At 37.7% G+C, this 27,012-nt stretch overlaps 1 protein-coding gene across 2 annotated transcripts in view; it reads right to left on the bottom strand.

The window, feature by feature from the left end:
* Positions 1–27,012, bottom strand: part of FRMD3 (FERM domain containing 3) — a 138,486-nt gene that overhangs the window by 17,170 nt on the left and 94,304 nt on the right. For both annotated transcript variants that reach the window (XM_080372765.1, XM_080372766.1), the window contains exons 5-12: positions 23,281–23,378; positions 21,934–22,057; positions 11,919–12,006; positions 10,008–10,096; positions 7,667–7,730; positions 6,566–6,654; positions 3,169–3,243; positions 2,531–2,599 (exon numbers count right to left, since the gene is read on the bottom strand). In XM_080372765.1, coding sequence (XP_080228891.1) covers positions 2,531–2,599; positions 3,169–3,243; positions 6,566–6,654; positions 7,667–7,730; positions 10,008–10,096; positions 11,919–12,006; positions 21,934–22,057; positions 23,281–23,378 — 696 coding nt within the window. The remainder of the gene's footprint in view (positions 1–2,530; positions 2,600–3,168; positions 3,244–6,565; positions 6,655–7,666; positions 7,731–10,007; positions 10,097–11,918; positions 12,007–21,933; positions 22,058–23,280; positions 23,379–27,012) is intronic.

The raw sequence follows: 27,012 nt of genomic DNA on the forward strand, positions 1-27,012 counted from the left end.
TCTTATTACTGAGAAGATAAAACGGTTCTTCAGAATAAGTTATCTAGGACTTACAGGCCTGAAGCAAGAGTCCTGCTATAAATGTGAACTATTACATTATAAAATATTTACTTTTAACAAAAGCAAAGATGAAAGGGAAGAGGATTCGACTTGACTTCAAATGGTACATAGGTACAGTGCTGAATTTCACAAACTGCATTTCAAGTTTGCACAATGACTCAGCTTAAAATTCCACATAGATAAACAAACTGAACAAAGCACCTATTGCAAGTGAAAAGAAGGGACTGTGTGTTGCTGAGGGCTTAGGTAAACTCAGACACAGGTGTCCCATGTAAAGTCACATTACATGTCATTAAATATTCTGTGGGGATAAACAAGCTTTCTTGCTCAATTGCCACAATTCCTTGCCGTTAACCATTAACATATGCCCAAAACTAATATCCTCCATTTGCATTCTGTAAGCAGTCTCTAATAACTGTTTAGTTTAAATGTTCACTATCCAAAGAAGTTTTTCACTCGGATTACTGTAATTACAATCGCTCCAATCCAACAGTACCTCCACAGGCTCATTATGCATCCCCTGAATCTTTGTGCTGGCTGTAAAGAGCTATCAAGCAACTCCCAAAACAGGAGTTGTGCTTGAAAGCCCATAGAATATTCCTACTCAACACTTACTTACAAAGATGCCTCCTTAAGGCATGTCCTGGAAGCAAAATATTACATCATTCAGTGTGCATTTGTCAGAAGAACTCACCACCACATTAATGCTGCATGACTACAGACTCCAACAGGTTTTCAGCCTGTGGTCCTTTAAGAGTAATATCCAAACAAAAAGATACGGAACAGTAACCTCCTTACAACTGTATATTTCTTTCTCAATGCAGCCATGGTACCATCGAATTGACTTTGACGGAGGGGGCAAGGGATAGAAAACTTCTTTTTATATGTTTATGTTTATATTTATATTTATATACATATATATTTATCATAAATCTTATCATTTCCTCTAAATGTTTTGCATCTTAAAAACTATCATTTCCCATCCCCAAATCTTCTTTCACAGAGTAACTTGATTCTAAGGCCTGCTTTGTTGGTGATGAAAATTTTCTATGCTTTTTGCCTAATGGTGCTACTGAGGACAAGCTATCTACCTCTGTCTCCCGTTTCAAAACCTGCACTATAAAAGCACTTTAAATCATTAGACTTTCTTAGTCTTTCTAAGAAACTGAACCTGGAGCTGCCATAATACTGTATATACAAGCATTTTAAGAAGTTAATCACAAAAAATATACATTATTATTTATGGGTATTAAATCTGTATGACTCATTTGCCCTCTGATCCATTTCTTTATGAACACTGAGTTTTAAACAGTATGTTTAAAATACTTTAAATATTGAAAGCAAAGAAAAGTAAAATACAAGATATAAAATAATTTTACATGAAAATGTTTTCTTATCCTACGGAAAAAAGAGACCCTATGGAAAGTAGGCAATAAGCTGTTTCCTTATGTAACTATTTGCATTTAAAATGCATTTCTGTGCCCAAGTATTCTACTCTGCCTCAGTGATTGAGCTCTATTCTGCCTTGTGTGTTCTCAATTAACACATTTCAGACCATTGCTTACCCCATTTTTAAATGTAATCTGCAAAAGCATGTTCAAAAGCATCCCTGCACGGCCTTACTATTAATTACATATATTACAACATAATTATAAATATTTGCTGCAAATATATTCCTATCCTTTAGTAAAGACAACCCAAGTTTTTCTCAAATATAGATGGAATAACCATATTAAATTAAAAATAAGCCAAACACACACACCACCCCTGAAAAAAAAAAAATCACTGTAAAAATAGGGATATGGCTGTAGAATGCTCAGAAAGTTAAGCAGCCTTTTAAAATAGCTTTTTCCTGCTGGCTTCTTTCTTCTTGTCTGAAGGACTTTAATTAGGTTCCTACCAGTTTTCATTGTTACTACAATAAGTGATAAAGTCAAGAAAGTATTTTGCTTGCAAAGTCCAGCTGCTTATTTCTAACAAGCCAGATTTTTCTCTGAAAAGAAGATTGTCTGATCTTTTTTTCCTTTACTAAATGAACGTCTTGCTTTTTAATCTGACTGCATTATAGAAAAGCTATAAAGTATACTTTTAATCATACCGATATACATACACAAAACAGAATTTTTCGAAACCAGGCAAGAACTAGCAATGAAATGAGAATGTACTTTTCTGTCAGGATCATGTAATAAGAGTCTATGTCATAACACAGAAAATTATATAAGGGACTTATCTGACTGATAGATTAAAACCAGCTTCAAACCAGCACAGATTAAGTTCCCTTGTGTAGACTACATGCTATTGTCAAAATTTCATAACACTGGCAACATGTACTTCCCAAGGCTTGCATGCCTCATTGTAGAAGCTCAGCATGACAGCCATTACAGTTCAAGTGAAAGGAATGAGAATTTATTTGTAGAGAACAATAATCATCCTTACTCCTTGAACTTTAATATCGAATATCAAGACATACCTGTGAACTTCAGGAGGTTCCCTCTGGATTTTAGAGCTTGCCTCCACAACCTCTTTGGCTACTTTTCCACTGCATTAGAACATGAAATAAATATTCAGGCAAATGCTAAGATTAGCTCATTACATGCCAAGCACTATATATACATGAACAATTCAGGTACATTCAAAAGAAGAATAGGAAAAGGTAAAAAAAAAAAAAAATCCTATGCAGTGGACATATAATGTCCCAGATTAAAAATTCTGCGACAACCTGTCTGCAAAGCTGTTGAAGAAAAAGCAACTTTGCAGTACAGTGCTAGGAGTGGGACTGGACTATCCCATTAATGCATCCGTGGTCCAGAGATGCCCAGTTACAGGGAGCATACAATCTGCACTGGCCACACATCCTTGTTTGTACAGCACAAGAAGTGAAGTGCTGTTCTGATGAAACTGCTCTTTGACAGAGGTCTGCGTGAAGCCTCCACATCATTTTATAAGTGATGCTAAAGAGAGAACAGAAAGTCTTTCAAATCCTGACCTGGATTAGGGGTGAACAGGTCCTCAAGAAGGAAAAGCTCTCAATTTACCATGCGTAATTACCCATGTTTTCTCTTACTTTCTGAAATGGTTTACCATGAAAAAGAAACAGCAAACACCCACCTATATCGAAATCTACTGCCTTTAAAAAATATCTTGCTGCTGGACATGGTCTTGATCTGACTGGATTTTGCATACCTGAAGAAAAATAACAGAGGCTGTCACATTTTCAGAACAGAAGGAACCTGATAAGCAAAACCAAACAAGGTAAACTACAAGCTTTTCTATTTTTATACCACAAAGTAACATTCAATAATTGGCCTTTCCAACTTTTTTAAGGCCTTACAAATTAGAATAAAAAGCACACACACAAAAAAAAATCAGATAGCACAGAATGTCTGAACACCAAACAAGTGATTGCCTGGATAAGAAAGCAAGAAAACTAGATGCAGACACTTGCTGCATCTCTGGGGACTTTCATTCACAGGACACAGGAAAGACCATGGTACACCAAGAGCCCCTGGGACAAGTCTGCCCTAACGCCACCTTGTTTGTGGGAAGACACGGCTATTTCCACTTTCCAACTAGTAAACCAAAGAAATAAAAAAGAAGTGGTAACACTTGTCTCCCAAAGTAGTTGCATTTCTGATGTCTCTATAGTGTCAACTTCTCAGTAGCCTATACCATATCCTACTGCTTCTCTCTAATCACAAAGTACACAGGAACCTTTTATCACAGTATTTTACCACAAAAATCATGGAAGAGTACCTCAGACATGCCATCTCCTTCATGTTCTCTGCCTTCAAAATGGCATACTGATTTTGTATCAAGTCTCTCGTTCCCAGACCCTAGTAGACAATCTTCTATGATTTATATCTATTCCAAAATAATCACAACAGTCAACCCTGAGCCTGGATCAAAACACAACTAAAGCTCTGTTTTTCAAGACATACCAAGTGATCATGACCTTATCTTAAATTCCAAGTCTCAAGCTCCTCTGAGCAGAAGAGAGGACCAAATTTAATTAAGGCAAAGCACCATTATCATTAATTACTTACACAACCTGGCTTCATCTGTCCTAACCTTACTAGAATTCCTTGTTGGTATCATACAGGACATAGACAGGATTTATCTAATGCTGTAAGACGCTAACAGTCTACACCGTACAGCTCAGTTTCTCTGAAACGTATGAAAAGCTGTGTTGTTTCAAAACTACTACTCTAAGCATTTATTCACAAATTACTTTGGCTTCAGTTTCGTGTTCAGGTTATTGTTGTTATTTTTCTGTATCACACATATTAACCATTACTATTTTCTAATCTACCTGCCAGGTTGCTCTCCACTGAGTATCACTACCAAGCTTCACTTTCGTAAAGTAGCCCTCTTTTAAAACCCACCAAAACTGAAACAGGCAAGCATAATTTTAAGGAATCATGCTAAAGAAATAACCCCACAGTAGTGCCCTGAAGGCATTCAGAAAATAGAAAAAAACCATGAGAGAAGCAGCCCTGCACACACCAAGGTCAGAGAAGAAAGAGCAGGAGGAGGTGCTCCAGGTGCCGGAGCAGAGATTCTCCTGCAGCCTGTGGAAAACACCACAGGGAAGCAGGTTGTCCCCCCTGCAGCCCATGGAAGACCATGCCAGAGCAGATACCCACACCGCAACCCACAGGGGTCCCTGCACTACAGCAGGTGGTCATGCTTTGAGGGAAGCTGCAGCCTGTGGACAGCCCATGCAGGAGCTGGCTCCTGGAGGAGTTGTGGCCCATAGAGAGGAACCCGTGCCACAGGAGGTTTATCCTGAAGGACTGCAGCCCATGGGAAGGACCCATGCTGGAGCAGTTTGTGAGGGACATTGGAGCGGAAAAGTGTGAGGAGGAAGGAGCAGCAGAGTGAAATTGCTATGAACTGACTGCAAACCCCATTCCCCATCTCCCTTGCACTGCTTGGGGCAAGGAGGACATGGAGGAGCTGCGAAATGAAAGAGTGAAGTTGAGCCTGGGAAGAAACAGGGGAAGGGTGGTTTTAGTTTTGTGTTTATTGACACTTCAAAAAAGAGTAAGAGGTGAGAAACAAATCAAATTAACTTCCTCAAGTCAAGTCTGTTTTGCCCATGACAGTAATTGGATTGCAATCCTTCTGTCTTTATCCAAACCCAAGAGCTTTTTTGTCTTATATTCTCACCTTGACCTGCTGAAGAGAGGGAATGAGAGAGTAGATGCATGGGCATCTGGCACCTACTCAAGGCCAAACCCACCACAACCATGCATTTGTGACCAACCCCCCACAGTTAATGCTACAACCACCTAACAGTAAGAGCAGAGAGATTATATTCCTGTGAGTGTCCCTCAGACATCTTTACTTTGAACACCAGTTTCTCTCTTTTGGGTGGGAATTGTTTCCCATTCCCCATATTTCTTTCTAGTATCATAAAATAAAACCTCTCTAATACCATGCACTATTTTCCTGCTTACGTGTGTTTACATACACTTCCAATGGAAAACACTTCCAGATAATCTTTTTATTACTTCAGTCTCAAACACAGTAGACGTTAACATAAAGAATTAACAGCCACACTGTGCCAGCTCATATTTCCTGTTTCTTCACTGAATGTATCAATTTAATAGATTATATTGATATATTAGTATATCAGTGCTGAAACAATAGAAGAAATTCTCTCCAAAATAAAGCAGGTCATTAACACCCATGTTAGAAGACACATTTTTCCTACCCAGTAATTATTTACCCTTATGGCAGCCCCCTGGTGTTTCTATGCTGCAACACAAAACCAGTATTTTTTTATAAAATATGCAAGATGCTGTAAGGAGAGACTGAGTAGCAAGAATAAAAGCTGTGGGCCTAAAGGCAGGCATCAATAAAAAAATCTAACAAAGTCAATGAAGGGCAAAAAGAACACATGAGAGCTTTTTAATAAATTATTTTCAGGTTGTCTTTTAGGGAATAAAGAGGAAGATACTCCTTTTTTCTTGTCAATTTACAGGCCTTTTTTTATGAGATGGCTGGCATCTTTCAAAATGTATCTAAGAACATTTTCTTTTGGTTTTTAAATCACTGCACAGAATATTTTTTTTCAACCAACTCTGACTAAATCTTGGATTTCAAGTGGAAGAACATCATCTACCAGCAGAAAAGCCCAGAGAATCAAGCACAACAGTTTCCTTCATTCTCAAGGTATTCAACCACAGGGCTAAGATTAACAATGATGTTCCCAGACACAAGTGCAGTACTGTGTCCATCCAACATCACAACACAGAGCGACAAAAGCAGCGTGCTGGAAAAAGTGTAATTATTCACTGCCAAAACTCTCCTGCCTCCTTTAGATTTTAAACAGTTTATAATATTGGCTCGAAATGAAATAATATTCTCCATTAACATGCGTATTTTCTGTCTGCATTTTGAATTTCATTAGTGAAATGGAGCATTTCATATTGAGTGATCTTTAACTCACATGCACATTTTTTTTACATTTAGTATAGATAATGACTTCAGGTTTACATACTTGTAAAAAGCCTGGTTCTCCACCCCACATTTCCAAAGATGCTTGCAGGCTGCTGGTGTAGAGGTATGGAATGACAACACAGTCTTTTTCTAAGTGCAAGGAAAAGAAGGCAAATAAAAGTAATTAAAATGTTGAATTCTCAAAGATTGAATCAGCTGTACCTGACGGCATCACCATGAACCAGATACAATGAAGAGTAAGTCTTCCTGTGGAGCCTCAATCTGTGGTTCACCTACAGAAGTTCAACCCATATGTAGCTGATATTTAAATTGCCCAGACACTTGTTTCAGAAATAAAAGGAAATGCTTCAAGTGGGCAGAGAAAGGTATATGTACAAATGGCTTGTAGAATAAATCTGTACCAACTCTATCCAAGCCAAAATCAAAGGAGGAGTCTCTGTGTTCAATATTACACATTCCACAATCACTGCCCTACTTACCATCCATTTCTTCCCTATGTCTTACCATCAAATCTTCCTTGCTACCACACAAACAGCCCCTAATACCTCCGGCATTATGTCCTTCCTCCATTTTCTGTTCCTCACCTAGATTGTATCCAAGGCCATAAGCCTGGGCTTTATCACTCTGCCCTAGGGGAAGAACTGATTATAATGTGCTGTAGGCAAAGATCTCTACAATTTCAATGGCAAGAGCCCAGCGATAAGACTCCTAACTACTTCAACAGACTCCAGCCTATTCAGCAGACCAGGACTTGAGGACATGATTTTAATTAGCCCAAAATACCTCACATGGATCCAGGTATCAATGCTTACCTGAATTTTCAATCTTATACAGATGTCACTCATGCTTTAGAGTGTGTGAGTACAGCTTTAGTGCTTTAAAATCCATCAAAATGTGACTACACAGACCATCAAAACCCTGAGCAATCAACATAGCACTGCATGAATGTTCAGTGAGAACGTCTCAACTCTGCAAGCCAGGCATTCTTCTGACAACAGCAATATTCACATTCACTCATTCTATGTTTTAGTTACAATATGAGGTACAACTGATTGTTTAGAAATTTATTTAGTTAAAAAATGTTATGTTTTAGTTGATTCTAAATCAAATACAGAAGTTCTGTAAAAATATTAAACCTGACCTCTTTCTGGGCTCCAAACACATAGAAAGTCTTCCCTTCAAATTTCAGTTTATAGACATCACACCTAGAAAGAGAAAAATTATTTGAATATAGGAAAAACAGATAGATCCATAGGTAAGAAAAGCAACTTGCATGCATGTTTCTCTGACTTCCAAAGTCAAGCAGGCTGTCAAATGACAAAGAGCCTCAACAGAAGTCTTACAACCTTTAGCATGAAAGTATTCAATATTCTAATTTTCTTTAGAGTAGAGAACATAATCCCACAGTATTTCTTTTACATCTGTATGCACCTTCAAAGAATTGACTTTGGCTGCTGGAAAATGAAGAGGAAATTAAAAGTAGGCAGAAGCTTATGTTTACATTCTATTTATTACACAGTTTGTAATTCCTCTTGTATCTTACAATCTTGGAACATCTAACGTAATTAAGTTATGTAATTAAGTTATGTAATTAATTGAGGGAAAGAAAATACTCATCTCTACCATTCTTTATGGATTCATATCACACATCTTAGTAACTGACTACTTACAGACAGAACACAACAGGAAGAAAAAGAAAATGTTTGACAGCACTTACTACTGGGCATTGTGAGTTGCAAACCTATGACAAAATTTAATTTAACTAAAGTTGAAAGCACAATCTACATATGGAATAGCGGCACACCATACAAAAGCAATGCAATGCCTCTGTTTAAATTGTAATGGAAATACAGTCATCACCACAGCTAAAATGGAGACACTGTAGTTTTTTAATAAACTGCTCTAAAGATTTTGGACATCAGTTGTTTGAAATGGGAATGATTCTGGAGGCAAGGACAATGTTATCCCTGAGACTTTATAATGAAAGTTTTGCTTTAACATTAAACAACAACAAAACCAACAAATCATTCCAGCTAAGAAAGCTTTTTCATCTAAAATAAAATCCAAAACATTAATTTGTGTGTAGTGCAAATTTCAGCTAATATCAGTTAAATTAGCACTCATTCCTAGGTCTCAGAAATGAAAGGAGCTGTACATGGCATTCAGATTAATCTCACTAGATTAACCTTCCAACAGCCAGCATAACACTGAGACAGCTTAATGGTTTTTCCTCTACCACTATTTCATTTTGTGTCTGGTTTACGTGCTGATGGACTAAATGAATACACCGAGATCTCCGAAAAGACACGTTACCCTTAAGTAAGCTGAAAATCTAAGCACTGTGAAACTCATTACCCACAACATGGTGGATACATGCTTGGCAACTGTTATTCTCTCCTGCATGCACTGCAGACTGATTTGTCCTTAAGCCAAAATCTCAAACTACCTTAGCACTGTGACTAGGGCTACCTGAAATTAACCCTAGGGAAACTACAGCACAAATCCAGGATCACAAATAGATGGTATTTGACTGGTATGTCCTCAAAGCTCCACAGGGAACTGAATCACACTGACAGAACTACACTGACTTTAGAATTCTGAGGATTTCAGGTTAGCCAGGTATTGGGGAGGTTTCTGTGAATATGTAGTGGAGTTCAGCTCTACACAAAAAAAAACCAAAACAACCAAAAACCAACCTCGCCATTTCTTTCTTCACTTTCTGCCCATCTTCTTCCCACAAGACAGACTGGGAGCACTGAGGCAGAGCGGCCACAGCTAGGTAACTACTGTTGGCAGCCGTTTACCAGCAGGGCTAAAATGAGATTTATGAATGTCTGAGCATTACTGGGCTCGCTCTGCACAACACTGCTGAGGGCATGGCCAGATGCTGTCACACCACCTGCAGGAGATGGGTTTTACCTCTCCCTCAAACGTGGCTGAGGCTGCCCAGTCAAGTGTTTTACAAGCAGAAAAGAAAAGCAAAGCCAGACAAACCAAAGCCAAAATGTCCAGTCCTTAAAAAAAAAAAAAGAGACTAAAAAATAAAAATTCAGCGGTATTCTCACTTCCTCTTCTGCTTACCAAATAAGTTATTTTACAATTTTCCAACTGAGGTTAATTGAGGAAATAGCAACACTTCCTAGAGTGAAATAAAGATGCAGGTGGACTCTTCCAGACACCTGTGCCAATAAGCCTCATTGGTGATTTACAGCATAGTTGAAAAATCAAATTACTTAATTTTAGCATTTGTGCATTATGTCAACTAACGCACCCTGTAGAACAACTTTCACTGGAGGAAGTATGAGACCAAATCCTACTTCTCATCTAAGATCTTTTAAAACAGAAACATGATGGGGCAAGAGAAGGTATATTCATGTGGTTCATCTTAAATACAAGAAATGCAGGTGAAGACAGTAGGAAGAAGGAAAGACACAGGAGGAAAGACTCCTGCATATTAATCTACTCTTACTTCACATGCTTACCATTTTAACAAATGAATTCTTTTATTCCCCTGGAAAACTACAAATCCTGCAGCTGTGAATCCTAAAAATGTAGTCATCCCCGTTGAGTCCTTGAAAGAGAAAAAAGAAATAGAATTTTCCCCTCATCCAGTGATGTATTTCTTAAGGTTAGAATAAATTGTTACTCCACTATAGACTACCCCTAGTTTTTTTCCTTTTTGAAATAAATTTTTCATTCAAATTGTAGACTTCAAAAAACAAAGACTACTGTTGGCCATACAGGTCTCATTTATTTCTAGGCATTTAAATGAGTAACAGCATCTTATGTTTTGTTTCCATCTACCTGTAGCTGATGACAACAGGGAATCCTTAGGTATACTTACTAATGTTGTTGAAAACACAACTTCTGTATATGTCTCATTCTTAACCAGCAGACTAACTACAAATCAGGCATTCACATCTACTTCAACACTAATATTTTTTAAGATTTCACAATAACGTTGTTCCTCTGTGAGATGTCGTGGTGGAAGTACTGCTGACAGACAGAATTACTACAGTAAGCAAGTACTCTTGACTACAAACCAGGACATACCATGATACTTGTCTTTCAAACAGAAAAGACTATTTTTAATTTGTAATTCCACAATAAAAGTTCCGGCTCATAGTTTTTCACCAAGGATTCAGGTGAGTTTTCCATTAATTAGGTTTCCTGTCCATCCCAAGTTCCAGACCCTCACCTTGCTAAAGTCAGTCAACTTTATTGTGACTTATGTTCCACCAGTCAAATAAAGGGGAATAGAAACAGTGATGTTTCTGTAGTAGCAGCCACAGCACTGTAAGGGAGCACATCATAAGAAGCCAAGGAAGCACTTTGCTTTGCAGTTCACTTCCAGAAGACTGAAAAATTTTGCTTACGCATGGGCTGTGAACCCCTGACTGCATTCACACTACAAGCCCTGCTGCACAGGTAAAGAGGAAATTCTGAGCCAGTTTTGACCCTGTTCTAAGTGCCAACATAAGTCTCTGGGATGACACCTGAAAATCTGCACTATATTTTTGAACTAAAGTTTACTAAGTCACTGACTTCACTGAGCTCTGAACCAGACCCTGTATTTCACAGAGAAGCATCATTCCCAGCAAAGTATACACAAAATCCAGTGCAGCTTTATTAGAGCTGACTGTTTTAAGGGCACTCACCACCAGAACAGCTAACCAGACAGCCGTGCTGTTCTGCCAAATGGCATGGTATACAAGCCAGAGCAAAAGCAGCAGTTAAAACAAGAGTTAAAGCAAGTAACACTAAAAATAAACCCTGTAGTTTATGCAGATAAAACCCAAGTAATTATAAATGCAGGTGTAAGGGATAATCAGAACTAGTAACTAAAATCACCTTCTTAGAGAAACCACAAAACAGTGAAATGGGAGAATATGCAAATGCATACCCAGTTCTCCCCTTCGTACATTTGGTTTGCTGTGCTTCCTAAGATTTCCATATATTCATAGTGTTTGAAAAAATAATCAGCCAAGGACTAACACTTTGCTGCATCTTCTGGACAGAATAATGCTGAATCCCGAAAATCTTGTCAAACACAAAATATTTCACACCTGGAGTATTTAGAGAAACCTTTGCATTAAATGCAAAGAAATTATGAAGTATAATCAAAGCTTTTGTCATGACACTCTACTACATTCTCCTATGATGTTCTGCTTCCTCTGGGGAGACCTTTCCTTTGACTGATGCAGAAATGTCAGCCAGTCAATGTTCTTCCAAGGCTTAAACATAATAACATAGTTCCAGGGCAAGTTCTTTTATAAATTACTCCCTATTTGTGCCTGGATAAAAAACAGAGTTAAATCAATTCAATTAACAGCTTTTTACTAAGTGTCAGTAAAAATAATGCTTTATTAAATGCTAGTAAAAAGAACCGCTACCTTGCAAGGATGAGGATCAACACCATAAGTTTCCAAAGAATATGCTTTCAGGAGCAAGTTAAATTCAGCAACAGCTGGGCTCTGACCTCTGAAAATACAAAGAAACAGCAGTTCGACAGCAAAAAGAAAACAGGAGAAAAAGACTTTTTGACTGAAGAGTTTAAACACATAAAAAAGGAGGAAAGAAAGGTTCTTACTGAAATACAAACTATTTCAACTATGTTCTGTTTATGAACAGATAACTTTTCATATGTTTTCTCCTGCTGAATTGTACAGTGCCTGATGTTTTCAGGTAAATCCTGATGGTTTTGTCCCGCTCCTGAGAGAACATATGTTGTGCAGTTAACCAGAGTTATCTGATATCCTGCAAGTATTTGGTGTCTTTTGATATACACACACATCAGCCTGAATATGAAGTAAACCTCAGCATCTTTTTTCCACAGAGTCTTGTTCTCCAGCTCATATAAAAGGATCGTGCAGATTAACTGACATTCCTTCCAGTGCAGGGCATAAACACAGCAATCATATTACACTGGTCTGCTCAGATGTACTCCTAATTATAGCAGTGCCTGTTACCATCATGATGGTTCAGAATCTGTCAGCATTTCCATTATATGCCCCTATTTTTAGGGTGTCTATAATGAACCATGAATATACACTCAAGCCTGAAACATGGCATGCAAGACTTGAGTTCTAGAGTAAGTTTTATTATTTGAATTTTGCTCTTCTAACTCTTGCCATTACAACAAGGTCTAACACAGATTTGCAATGCCTGCTTATCAGTGAACTGTTCCAAGTATTACTTTATTTACATATTTGAATGACTAGAGTGCATGACCCTATTAGACAATATGCATTTGTGACAACGGGCTGTGCTTAGGACCTTTAGAAAGTCATACCTCATAAATCCTTCTCATGCAAATTATCCCCAAAATATGCCATATCAAACTTCAAGGAACACATCAATAGTCATACTTTATCTTACCCCTGCATTTTTGGGGTCCAGTGTCACACCATGACCAATGGCACTCATGAACTGGCATTTAAAAATTGTTCTGTGCACTGCTGTAGAATAATTTCCCTTTAAGTCTGTTACCCCTCAGTAGCTGGAAACCAACAAGCTTTGACATGTAAGATCCAGTGTTTGGCTCAAAGTTCAGTTAAACAATTAAGACAATGTCTAGCATGCTTGTGGATGTCAAATCCTATTTTGAACCTACCAACCTGATGCCCTGTGGCAATGTGTCAATAACATCTTCTCTTAGAAAGTTTTAATTCATGCTCATTTGTACTTCACTGCTTACCGTCTCCCAGTCAATCCCATGATACTTCTTCAGCCTCTTCCCTATGTCTTTTGGTCCTCTTTGATACTACACTTTATTTCAGATCATATTTTTGTTCATGTTTAGCTTTTAAACATTAAAAAACACATAAGATAGAGAACAAGTGCCCTTCTTTCTCCTTGCATTCTTGGTCTCTTTCTCACCAATTTCGAATGGAGAAGTTCTTATATCAAATGGAACACTAAATATTACAAAAGTGCATTTACACAGCTAAATATTTAAGGGGAAAAAAGCATGAAAGCATCAAACAAAACAGTATTTATTTTGCCCAACCAAATTTCTGGCAGCTTTACTAAACTGGTTTTCTCCCTTTTCAATACTAATAAATCACAAGCTTTAAGTGTAATCATAACTGAAAGACCATAAAAGACCCTTAAAAAAGCAGTAAGTTTGTTTCATGTACCAACCACCTGCCCAGGACAGAAGAAATCAACTAAATTGACCTAAATTACTTAGAACACTTATGTTACATAGTGAAAAGCCAAACAAGTAAGACAGTTTGATTTCATATTGGAAATTGGACCTTACAGAAAAATAAGATCATAAAATGCATCTTTTTTTCCCACCTCCCTTTACTGATCCAAAGGAAAGCAGTCGGTCTTCTGGTTTGAAAGGACCAAAAAGTGACAAACAATTTGGAACAATGTAATTTAGGGGGTTTGACATTTCCAAAAGTAAAAAAAAATTAAATTGCAATTATAATTAAAGAGGCACATTAAAAAAGAATTAATATGCTCTCCCCCCTTATATCCTCTAAACCCATGCTATCTTTGCATACATCAAGTGGAACAAGCTGTGGTACTTGGAAAAAAAGCAGAAGACATGGACAAGTTTGAACTTATCGTATTACAGGCTAATCAAATGGCTACTGAGCAAAGCCTTAAAAAAACAACACAAAGCAGAAGAGTGAAGGGCAATATAACATTTAAAAATCCTCATTCATCCCTTATCAAAAGATTAATATTCAAGCCTTGATAACATGCTTTTTATCTGTAACTTAGTAATGGAATTTCCCTTAGTAAATAAAAATGTAACTACTGCAAATCCAATCAGCAAAGCCAGTATTTTTTTATCCATCACTGATTTAAAATTAGCTATGCCTCTGTCTTTGTTAAAAAGCCTTTAAGATTTACACATGCAACAAACAGCCTTATATAAAAATTTAGTTTCCTTACCTATGCAAGTGTTTCAACAGTGGAAAAAAGGGAATATTTAGACCACATATCTTTGCTGTTTTGTAACTCAGTTCTCTCAAGAAAGTCAGATCTCTGTCAGTGTATTCACGTCTTTTGATCTTACATGACTTCCCAAATTTTTCAGTAAGTATTCAGCATGCAGTGGAAGATGTATTCCCTTTCCATATGTTGCAGCCACTATAGCACCCAGCTGCAGCATGCCAAAAGTTTTGAACAGGACCAGTAAAAAACCATTACAAGGAAAAGTTTCTGTATACTATACAAATAATAAAATGTGGAATACTTGTGAAATTAAAGCTGCATAGTCATTAGCTATGGATTAATGATTCAACCTAGGAATCAATCATTGCAAAAGTTCCTAATAAAATTTTAATGAAACCAAGTCTTTAATAGAAGACTGAGAGGTCTGCAACACAGTCTGTTTTTTCCTTTAGGCTCATAAGAAGTACACGCTAGCGGATGTACAAGCTCTGCTTATTCCCCACAGGGCCCCCAACTCTGAAGCACTTCAAAGGCCAGGAAGCTCAACAGGGAATACTTCCAGGGTGTGCTACAGCAATGATCTCCTTTTGTTGGCTGCTCACACGAATTCACTCTAAAATTTTCTCCCCTTCATACCTTTCCTTTGAGGTGTGTATCTGTTCCATACAGAAGCAGTGAAGCTTAGTGAAAGTCAAGGATGAGATTGCAAAAGATTGAGGACTGATTTCTTTTAACAAACAGAGAAGACTATACAACAATAACAGCAAAGAAAGTATTTTCAATGCTATTTTTGGTCTCTTGATTTCTGAATGACCTTAGTAAAGTCACTCCATCTATCTTTTCTAATTCTCTTACTGAGTGATAATGGGCTGTGAGATACCATTAGCATACTAATAATATTAATAAAAGGGAAAATTAATGTCCACCTTTGTGCCTCATCTCTATGTTAAACAAAGTTACTTGCTGCAGAATACAATAGCAATACTGTATTTGAGTGTGCCCCATGTATGATTAATTTCTGGATATTTATGGTCTGTAGGGCATTTCAATTTAATTAATTCAAAGAGAAAGTATGTACATAATGATCTGGCCTCTACAAACATTGCATATTCACCTCCACACAAACCAGTGCCAGCCATAAAGCTTTAAACAACATAGGCTCAGCCTCCATCAAAGAGATGCCACCAAAGGCACCCTTTGCTCTGCCTTGCTACTGTGGACATGCTTCACTGCAGTCTCAGGAGAGACCACAGTGACTATTCAGGAAGTACCTCCATCTATGAAACATTCTCCTTGTTATATCCCAGATCTTGTACAGGGTTACCTGTGTTTCCTTTTAATCTAAAAAAAAATAAATAAATCCAGAATTCTTCAGAAAGAATCAACATGTTTAGCTACACTATATACTGATCATGGAACTGCTTACCACATAGCTGAGGTTTTGCTGTTGTTTCTTTAAATCTTTTCAGAGGTGGCTGAGACACCAACTGCTATACAATTATAGTGCTAAAGGTCTTGCATAGTTTACTTTTCATTTGAGCTCAGGACATGAGACAGCGGAGTTGGTTTTAAGTACATCCTGTCCACTACTGTTCTTGATCACAATGAAGGTGCTAAGGAGGTCTATGTAGTATTGAAATATAAATCTCCTAGAATTCCCCATTTCGGTTGTACTGGAGACAATAGCATGATGGTGTGATAATTTCAACATTAAGACACAAATGGAATTGCATTGTAGGATGTGGGTCAGTTTGTCAGAACAGTGAGGCCAGGCTTTGTACGTTGCCCAGGCAGCAGCACTGCTCCTCTGCGAATTGCCAGGGCCACCAACATCAGGGAGTTAAAAGCCTTTAAATGGGTTTGCATATGAAAACAGACCCTTATCACCCGGCAGGTAGCTGAATTGCTGAAATGTTTCTGGAACATAGAAAACTGCAGAAGACAAATATAAATTTTAACTTGTACTGCATAATTGTTTCTTCCCTCAGATAGAATCCTAGGATGACAAAAACCTGAATAATCACTTTAAAATAGTAATCAAACTCATTTATTGAGTCTGTTAAATGCTTAGGGGGTTAATTTTACACCATGCATATTGTAATGATATGTCCCACTTATATAACTCCTTCTACCAGAACGTTTTAAATTACTTGTGTGCCTTAAGAGATGAGGCTGAGATGGTATCTCTGAAGTCTGTGTTTAGGTATTTGTATTTCACCTTTACTTCATTAATTGATCAGTGACACAGACAGCTCTAAGTCTATTCAACAGACAGAATATATTTACAAAACAGATGCAGTTTTAATTTACCTTTTATTTTAATTAATTAATTTAATTAATTTAATTTAATTAATTAATAGATTAATTTATAATCTATTCCCATGATACAGAGACCTCTACTGAGCTATGTGTTTTCAATACCACAGTAGATTCATCTTTCTGGTCCAGATAGACCTAGCTTGTAAAGCCTCCTCCCAAATAAAGAAGAGGTGAGGAGGGAAATCCCTATATTGTGGAAATTCACACTGCCATTTGAATTCAGCAGTACGCTAAATATGCAGAGTGTGAACCCAAACCTCACCATGAGACAGGCAACAACTAGCTTGGTAAAGAAAACAACCACATTTGGGGTTCATGATTACGACCGCTCTTCCCAGGGTGGGGAAATGGGGAAGGTACATGCACATACACACACACACACACAGAATAAATCTTCCCTAAAGCTAAAAAATTATCAGTTACAACAAAAGCCGCTACCTTCTCCAATTCAAGCAGATTATCCTTTCTACTGAATATTTCTTGGAATTCCCATTAAAAGAAATATCACATATATTGATCTTTTCAATTTTTCATTTTATCAGATAAACTTTCAGGAAAAGAGGAGGGAAAACACCTGTTTTGTCTGTGAAGTTCCTCTCTCTATGTTACTGCTACAACTGCATCTTCCATTAAAATATGCTCAGGTAAAGCTGTTCCTCACCTTAAAGCTTCTGGAAATACTCTCTGTGCCATGCAAATGCCAATCCCAACAAAAATTATCTCGCTCTTACAATTTTCTAGTAAGTGCATCCATAGTTACAAGTATAGTTCCTTAATTTTAATTGGTTTTAAGCACACTTCTGTAAGAAAAGAAATAGTTCAAAAGAAAAAAGCTTTGAGGAAAGCAACACATACATCATTTTTCAGGGAAAGGACAAGGTGACTGGGAGAACCTGTTATTTCAAACTTCCAATAAATATAAATTCCAGCCATCTTTCTAATATAGTCAAATTACAACTGACAAGAGTGTACAGAGTGAAAGAATACACCAGGAAAATACAGCAGATTAAAAACAAATTGTTCATTTATTACAGCTAACACAACGTCATTTTAATACCAGTCTTCTAAATTAGAGAGAATTAGATAATTTTGAAGTTGCAGTGACATGTGCCAACATACAGCCTGATGGATAAACCTAAATGCCAACACTGGGAAACTGGAAAGGAACCAGCAGGGCCTATCAAGGCTGAAATGAAGTGGACATTCAATGCCACCCAGGGCTGTAATGTAGGTGGGACCCAGAGCAGCAGCCACCATTATCTGCCTATGAACTCCCTGTACACATCACCATCCTCCTCTGCTCTCCAAAGTCTTTGGTATGCTTTGTATAGCTGAAAACTACAAAGACTTTGGCTCCTTAGGCCTAGAAGTCAGCTATCCTTGCTGTAGGCCAAGTCCTGCTCTTTTCCAAACCCCCCCTTCCCCTCCATGCAAACCTCAACAGATCCTCGGTCCCCAGCAAAGCAGCCTGTCTCCCGTAACATGACTTGCAAGTTTTAAAGCATGCCATATGTCCTTCTGATCAGATTCCTTTCATGTGTACAAGGACATTAGATATCAATGTGATTAGGGTACTACAAGAAGCTAAATATAAAGTGTAGATGAGTGTGCTGCCAGCATTAAATGCATAAAAGCAGATAACATGTAATTTTAATTGCAGGAAGATCCTAAATGAAATACAAGACCCACCTTATTCTGGACTTGCTAAACGGGAATTTAGTTTTAGCACTTTTTAATGTATTCAACAGAATGCAAGAAGTCCCTTTAATCTTGGCTAAATGATATTAACACCCACAAAGAGAAGCATTTTCCAGCAGTCCTTGCCAAATCTTCTAGGACAGCCTCCCAGAATGTACTCTGATGGTAACATATTGTTATACTTGCCGGTGGCTCCCCTGACAGCTCTATGCCTGCACGAGAGCTGAAGAGCCCGATCAGCAGAGACTGGGAAATCCTGTACTCCTCCTGGCACCTGAGTCTGAGCACCCATGGTAACTGATAGTGTGGTGAAGGGAATACAGTAAAACAAAGCAGCAGAGGAAAGTTAAAAGTGCTTAAACCCCCACCAAGCAGTTGCAGTATGGACGATGCAGCAAAGGATAAAAATATGATATGCCTTTCCAATCAAATTTAAACACCACCTTTCATTTTGCTCGGATCAAAAACAAGCATTAATTTGCTACTCTGGTTTTCAAGAAAATACTACCCTTTAGCTTAAAAGTTTACATTGCTTTTGAGATAGTTAATAGCAGAACATGGCAGTGATTTCATGCCCTTAGAGGAAACTTTTTCTTCTCCCAAAAGATGTTCTCCCATATATGACTTCTACAAAAGCTGGAATATTTGATACAGACAATGGAGATGACAGCCAATTCAGTAGCACTTAACCGCCCTGAGCCTGCATCCACAGCTGCCATCCGAAGCAATACTAAATAACTTCCATACGAGGTCAGCATGGGAAACAGGCATTTGAACAGGTCATATAACTCTATAATTTACTGGGCAAAGTTAATGTTTGCATAGTGCTTTCAGATAAATTCATGACTGTTTACATAATACTTTCATATAAAATACATAGCACAATATTTCATATTAGAAATAAGTAAAAACGAATCATTAGTTTTCAAGCGGGACACAAAAAAAATCTCTTTATTTTCAACCACTGAGTCCTTTAAAAAAAAAACAAACAACAAAAAAAGACAAAAAAGCCCCATGAATCCTACAAATATAAATTCCCTTGATAGGGATTTAGGTGGATCTTCTCTTTGGAAATCTATGTATTTTCAGGTATCTGGAATCAGGAAGCTCTAGCTGACAGGTATCTTTCAAAAGCCAGGGAATTTTTTCAGAGTAGCAAATGTTCTGTTAAAGGGCATACAATTTGATATAAATTCATATGAAGGATTATTTCCAGCTAGATACAGAAATCCAATCATCTAGCACTAGACCTCTCTATATATAGATACTTCTATGACAGATATCTTTTATTAATTTGTACTCCTAGAATAGCGATCCATGGAATTAAATATCCAGAAAAGGGCAACATTTCTATGTGACTAGTGAATGTCTGATGTAAAAAATGCAATAGAACAATCAATTTTGGCAAGACAGAGCTGCAGTGGAAAATTTCCAGATAGTAGCTACAGACAGCTCTGAAACCAGACAGATAGGTAAGGCACACCAGATGCTGACGTAAGTGAAAGAAAACAGAAAAGAAAGAAAATAGCCCCTGAGGGCTGCAAAGAGGATAAGCCACTGGGCCTAACATCCATAACATACGAATCGGTAAAATCTAGAATAGAAAGGGATTATGGAACATACACATGTAAGTGTGCAGTTATGCCTCAAACACCTCCTGGAGTTCTTTGCAGGAATCAGCAGATCCACAGGCAAAAGAAGCTGGGTTGATACACCTGATTTCCAAAAGGCAATAATGAACAGCATCCCCCATCAAGACTACAGAAGAAATTCAGAGGACATCCTCACATGCCGAGCAGCCCTTGAAGGGAGGAGTCCATGACTAGGAGAATCCCAGAGGGACCTGAGCGAAGGCTTGTAACATTTACTGTCGCAGGATAAGAAGCATCACATTTCTTAGGACACAAAGGGGGGTTAAAAATGAGCTAAAAAATGTGTCTGGTTATTCATAAAAGAGGAACTAACAGATTAAAGTCACAATGGATGGGCAGAATTAACGCACAAAGTTAAAAAACAACACAGACAAATACATCTCTCCCAGGGCTATGAAACACAAAGAACACCAGCTTTGCTAACCACCCTTCCTTCTCTTCTCCTAACTTTAAATAAAGGACTAGCCTGTTCCTTGAAAGACTGAATTGATCAAAATATTTTCAATTGTGCCTCGGCTTAACTGATGAAAGATCTTGGGTTTTAAAAGTTGAATTTATCTTTTGGAAATCTGCAGCCACTGTATAGAACAATACTGAAAGTAAGAGAAATTCTGCTTTCTTTTTTAAAAGGCTATGGGTTTCTGTGGGTCTATGTACAATGCAGCTTGGACTGCTCTAAAAATAATAGACACCGCTGTGCCATTTAAAACATTGTTTTGCTGCATGAAATATAAGCAAAGCATATAGGTTTCAGGAAGGAAAAAAGAGAAGACATTAATACTGGCAAGCTTACTGTCATGAATGCTGCATTTTAGTTGAACAAAATATTTGATAGGCTTCTGGAAAAAAATGATTTAAGCTTTAACACCTCTAAAACGGAATTTTTCATTCCTCGCCTGCAATTTGGTGTCTCCCAATCTAACTTTTGTATAAATAGCATTCATACACTTAAGCAAACCATTTACATATATTGCAACATGAAAACAAAACACAGGGTTTTAAGCAAGGGCAAAGGGCCTTGTAATCTCCGAATAAAAGTTACTCGTCTACTTTATGTAATTAATCGTTTCCTTTCATTTGATTTTCTGCACATCCTACACCTCTCCAAGTTTTCCGAGGACTATCTGAGGACATACAAAGTGACTAGGGCATCATGCAAGTTACCGTCACGACTGACTGCTGTGTGTGTCATTCGCTGACAATCCAGAAGAGGGTACAGTTGCACAACACACTGCTACTTCTCTGCTGAAAGGCTATGCTTAGGGACACATTCAACTTTGAAACCAAAAGACTGATTAATCTATCTTTTTTGATTCCCCTTTGTCACACTGTTAAAAGTTTAGGACACAAAAAGAGCATGCAGAGTTCTGAATCTCACCTCCTTAGTCTTTCAAAGAAGTTATTTAAATACATTTCTGTGCAATTCACCACTATGTTAACAACCTACAGATAAAATAACTTAATTACAGTTTCAGTCAGGTCAATAGCTATCAAGAATTTTATAATTGCACTACAAAGAGAAATTTCACAGTCAAAGACATGTGATCACTAAATGAAAGTTACTCTTCTACTCGTCAAACAAAACCGCACTCATGATGCTAGTAGGAGCAGCTCACCAGGCCTGCATATTGATTAACGAAGGTTAACAGGAAAAGAAAACCCACTACGCTGAAACCGCATTTTCAAATAGGGCATATTAGACAGTATATCGGTAGAATATCTATTATAATCCAAGGAACAAACCCTCCTAAATTAACATACACTACCTGGAAACAGATAAAAGTATTTCTTCACTGTCTCTTTACCAAAGAGCATTCTAAATTACCTGAATTCATTTTTATGCATTTCAGCTATTTTCTTCTCGAGTTTTTGTGACTGCTTGGGAAAAATCTTAAAGTCGCTGATGTAATTCTCTGGGTGTTCATCAGGATCATAATCACCAAGCTCAGCTAAACAGATCCAAAATACAAAACAAAACAGAAAAATGCAATTGCAACATTATTTAACAAGGAAAAAAAGTCAGTTAATACAGTGTAATTCAAGACACTTCCATGATTGGAAAAAATACAGCATCTCTCAAGAAATGCTATGCTGAAGAATTGACAGTTAACTGAAAGGACAAAATTTGTAACTGCCACTGCATCAATGAGTGTCAAGTGAAGTTCATGGTTGATTAAATGCAGCAGTAATTAGCAGTCCTAAACTATTTTCTGTGGCAGAAACGTGCTCTGTAAAAGAGAGGCATAGGTAATGTTCCCCCTTTGAATACGTGTCATTCTGGTACCAGGCAGAACTAAAACAACGCACTCCAGATTCTACTGCTTTTTACACCAATTTATCCTCACCAATATGGACTGGTTTATTTCTGTTCTGGCAGAGAAGCACAGGCTGTAATATTATTTAAGGTGGCCCACAGTATTTGATTCCTCTTCTAAAGGATGCATCACTTAGTTACCCAAACATGGCATCTGGTGTCTTAATTTTTGAAATAAGCCTCCTTTAATAAGGTCTAGACTCAATCATGGTTTGGATACACTACCTTATAATGCAGTAAGTCCTTGATTCATTTTAAGGCAGAATGAAGGGGATTTCTACATATACAACATCTCTACTCAGCTATCTAGCTAACTGGTTCTCTGTGTGCAACCCAAGACATACCTGAATTTGGCGCTAAAGAAATGACAGGGAGGGAGAGAGGGAGAATAAAAAATAGGAAGGGGGGGAAAAAGGCCTTTCTCCTTGAATTAAGTCTACTGTTTTTGCCATAGATTCCATTATCACACAGTTCTTCTTTACCGTAAGAAAGGGCACTGAACGACACTTTTCCCTGCTTAGTTCAAATGGAATAGGCTACATTTACCTTCATGATTCAGAACAGAACTTTGCTTTGTTTAGAACAGATATCAAACATTGATGCCATACTTTTTCACTTAAATACTAAGACAACCCATTTTTTAATTATTTTTTTTTAAGTTACAGTTTGGTTTTAGTTGGCTAAAGGGCTGAATCACATAGAACATTTTTACAGTGATGTCAATGCAGGGAAACTACAACTACAAAAAAAAAAAAAGTACATTCTGCTAGCTATATTCCCACAACAGTTTTGAGTTTCTCTTTATGATGAACACACCTATGAGTTAAGTATTTAAAAAAGCCTGCTGCTTGTACTTACCTTGAACAATACAGGCACCCAGGTAGGCAGCATCCGAAAAAGAACACAGCAGACGGCCATGGAAAATGTCTCTTTTTATTTGTAGATATAAGAGGTATCTGAAATACAATTAAAAAAAAATAGGAAATTATGTGGCATCTTTTTGTAACAGATTTAACTTATTAGTGTGAAACCAGCTGTGTAACTATTCTGGATCGCTCTCTCGCTACCTTAAATGGCAGGAAAAAGAGGCAAAGCATGACTACAAAAACAATTAAATGTAAGACAAGAGATTCTTCTCAGTAACAGTAAAATAATGACAGCAGAAGCAACAACAACACACTAAGCGCTAGCACGGAGAGTACTTTGTTTAAAATGTACAGCTGTTACAATGCTTATTGGTAAGGTGAAATAAAAGACAGAAATGTAAGTTTGTTTGAACTCTCATTGAATACAGGTTTACACAAGGAAATCCTTCTGTTGCTATAGACAAAATAGCACGTTACCACAGTGGAGAGGATTACCTTCCTTTTCTTTTTTCAGTCTGTGAAGAATCCTAGATTAATTTTTGAGACAGAAGCAACTGCCTGAGGCCCAGGGGGGTGGCAGGCATAGGGGATCTGCCTGGAGGGAACCTCTCCCATTCCTCTGAGCTGTTCTTCCTCCAGAAGAACTGGGGAGAAGAAACAAAAGGCTCCTTCTCCCTGCCCTCCGCCTCCTACCACCGAACAGCATTATTTCCGATAGCAGGAGGAGAGGCAAAGCGGCCAGGCCATTGCTTTTTCTCTCGCTTCCTCCCCTGGAAAGCAAGCCTCCCAGAGATGGAGCGACTCACAGCCCAGCGACACGTTTGCAGCTCCTTTCCCAGCCACCAGGCTGGCTACAGCTGCACCATTCAGCAGCTTAATCCCTCCAGGAAAATAAACCATTTAGGCATTGCTTTAGCCACATAAAGTCAACGATCTCGAGCACATTATCAAACTCAGTGGCTTCTGCAGACCTTCAGGACATTCCCTGATGCTGCCAGTCCTCTCCAGCCTTGAGCTACAGTGTAGCCAATAAAAATGTGTTTTATGAATAACACTGATGTCAGATGCATTTTGCCCAAGCTACCTGCTTCTGTGTGGACCGTGAGCTCCTGTGCCAAGTAGCTTAACCAAAGCTTACAGTGAGTTCTAGTTTGAGCAAGACTGGAAGTATTATCTGAAGGGCAAGAGAAATTTACCTCCTTTCCTTGGATTGTTTAATAAATGCTACATAAATGCAATTAGCATTGAGAGAAGCAATTTGTTCTCATTGTGAATGCATCCCTTCACTCAACAGTATTACAAGTTTCTACCAGCACCTTGCACTTCAAGGTCTTTTTTTGTTACTATTTTTCAATCCCTATTTTTTCCTGTAATCAGCGTCCACTAACAGCTCACTAATTCCGTTCCATAATTTTGTACTGCTACAGTACAGGTATGCATATCAGGGTGTACTGAAGGCCTCAGTGAAATCCATTAAAAATTCTTAACCTGCAATGACAGGCTACTGGAAAAGGCTCAGTATCTTGATGCAAATACCATACATAACCTGGGCAAATGAGCAGTCTCCATCCTAAAACTTTTTAGTAAGTCTCTCCAGGGTGAAAAATCAGGTTGTCGTTCTCCAGAGTGACCATTAGCTTCAGGCCAAACTGAGTTCACCTTTTTAGAAGTACCAAAAAAGAGCCACCTATGAAAGGGCATTTCACAGTGCAGCTTGTTAGCTGAGCTGTAAGGTCAACAGACCTCTAGCAACACTGCACATAGGTGAGTTCTGATTTTGAAAATTACTATAATGATATACAAAAGTACATAAGCTCCTGGGAAAGCATATTAACCCACTGATCCTGTCCTACATTTGCAGATGTGGGACTGAGATGAGAACTAAGAATCTGAAGTCTCAGCATCATGCCATGTCCAATTCTCCAGCTGTATGGATAGATGCAAATCCTATAAACAGTTACTTTTCTATGAATATTTTGGTATTTACAAAAAGAAAGAATAGTTTTTCATGAAATTCTCTCCCATGTAACAGAATTAGGCACCAGTGCTGTCCACTTTGACCATATAGTACAGACCATTATCTTCAGAGACCAGGGAGAAAGGAAAATCTTCAAGAATTGACTCAAAGCACCTATTCAAGAGTCAAGCAGCTTCTCTCTTACTCTCTCTTTCAAATGCTATGCAATAAATCACGAGTTAAGATTCCTGAAGTGAGGTGGCAGGGAGCTCCCCTGCGCCCCAGTATGGTTATTTTATGAGAATAAACCTGAAAAAACCACATACATGAATTCACTAGGTTTCAAAACCTTTTCCTTTTTTTAATATAGGGGGACAGCCATAAATACAACAGTTCATGATGGGTCATTAAGATACTACACCAGCATTTAAGATCAAGAACAACAAACAGCAGCATCAACAAAAAAACCCTTAGAATGAGGGCAAAACCTCATTTCTATGCATCCCACCAAAATTCTATATAGATGAACATAGGAGCTTGGGTGGGAGTGTGCATACCTGTGGCATTTTTAAGTAAATATTTTGCTGCTGACCAGGATCAATCAAAGATCCTCAATGTCGTTACTAAATTTCTGCATCTGTAACAGTCTCAGTTGTCTGAGCTAATATTAAACAAATGTTTATTTTCCCCAGAAAGAAATGAAACAGGAATAAATACAAGTTTTAAACTAGTTTCTTGCTTAAGCCTATTTGCAATATGAAACTACTAAAACTTGTCAAAAAATACCCCCCAAAGTTAGCTTCATTATAATAAAAAATAATATATACTTTTTCAATCTATATTGTCAATAAATACACTCTTGTCAATTACATGAAGCTAATACAAATGTATTATTATCCATCCCATTCAGCTAAATCACTGGCTCTGCAACTTGTTCAGAGTTCAAAAAAAAATAATCAGGATTTTAGAATTGCAGAAAATTTCTGTTATAATTTTTCTGGAACTTCAAAATAACACATTTTTCATTGTCTTGTCTCCCTAACATACCAGGAAATATTTCCTTTCTGTAACAATCAGGAACACACAATCTTTTGCTGTGAGGTATGTTAACAGAAAAAAAAATCCAAGTAAACTGAGGATATATAACCAAACCAGCACATAAGATATTATTTTAGGGAAAAGAATATCTGTGCCTCAGATAGGATTTCCTCCCAGTGATCACCCTGGGATGACAGAGCTGAACACAAGCCATCACATAGGCTAGCTTCTGTCACAGATGTGGGCCATAGATGTTATTCACGTGTCTTTGCTTTAAAATATATAATTCCTAGTACTTGCTAGTCAGAGGAAGGAGCTCTGGTTTTCCTACCTTATGTGAAAGGGGGTTTGTTGTTGCAATTGGCTTTGAGGGGCAGGGGGGTTGTCTCTTAAATTGTTCACATACCTTTCTATTACACCGATAATTTTTTAAATAAAAATACTGGAGTTTATTTTTTCTGTCACTAAGGTTCTTTCCTATTGAGTTGCTGCACGCATTTGACCACTGAAATCCTTAATGAAATGGTTCAAACTTGCACTTTCAAAGAACTATTTTGCTTCTAAGAATAATGAAAAAAAAAAAAAAAAAAAAGAACAAAGAAACACCTCCAAGAAAAAAGGCAGCCATCAAGAGAGGGAAAGAGGCACAGAGCATAGTTCACAGTGGCGACTGGAAAAATTGTTAGCTGGGACGCTAGGGAAGCACTTGCACTTAGAAGGGCAGATGCA

Source organism: Falco punctatus (genome assembly GCF_963210335.1).
Source record: "Falco punctatus genome assembly, chromosome: Z".
NCBI lineage: Eukaryota > Metazoa > Chordata > Aves > Falconiformes > Falconidae > Falco > Falco punctatus.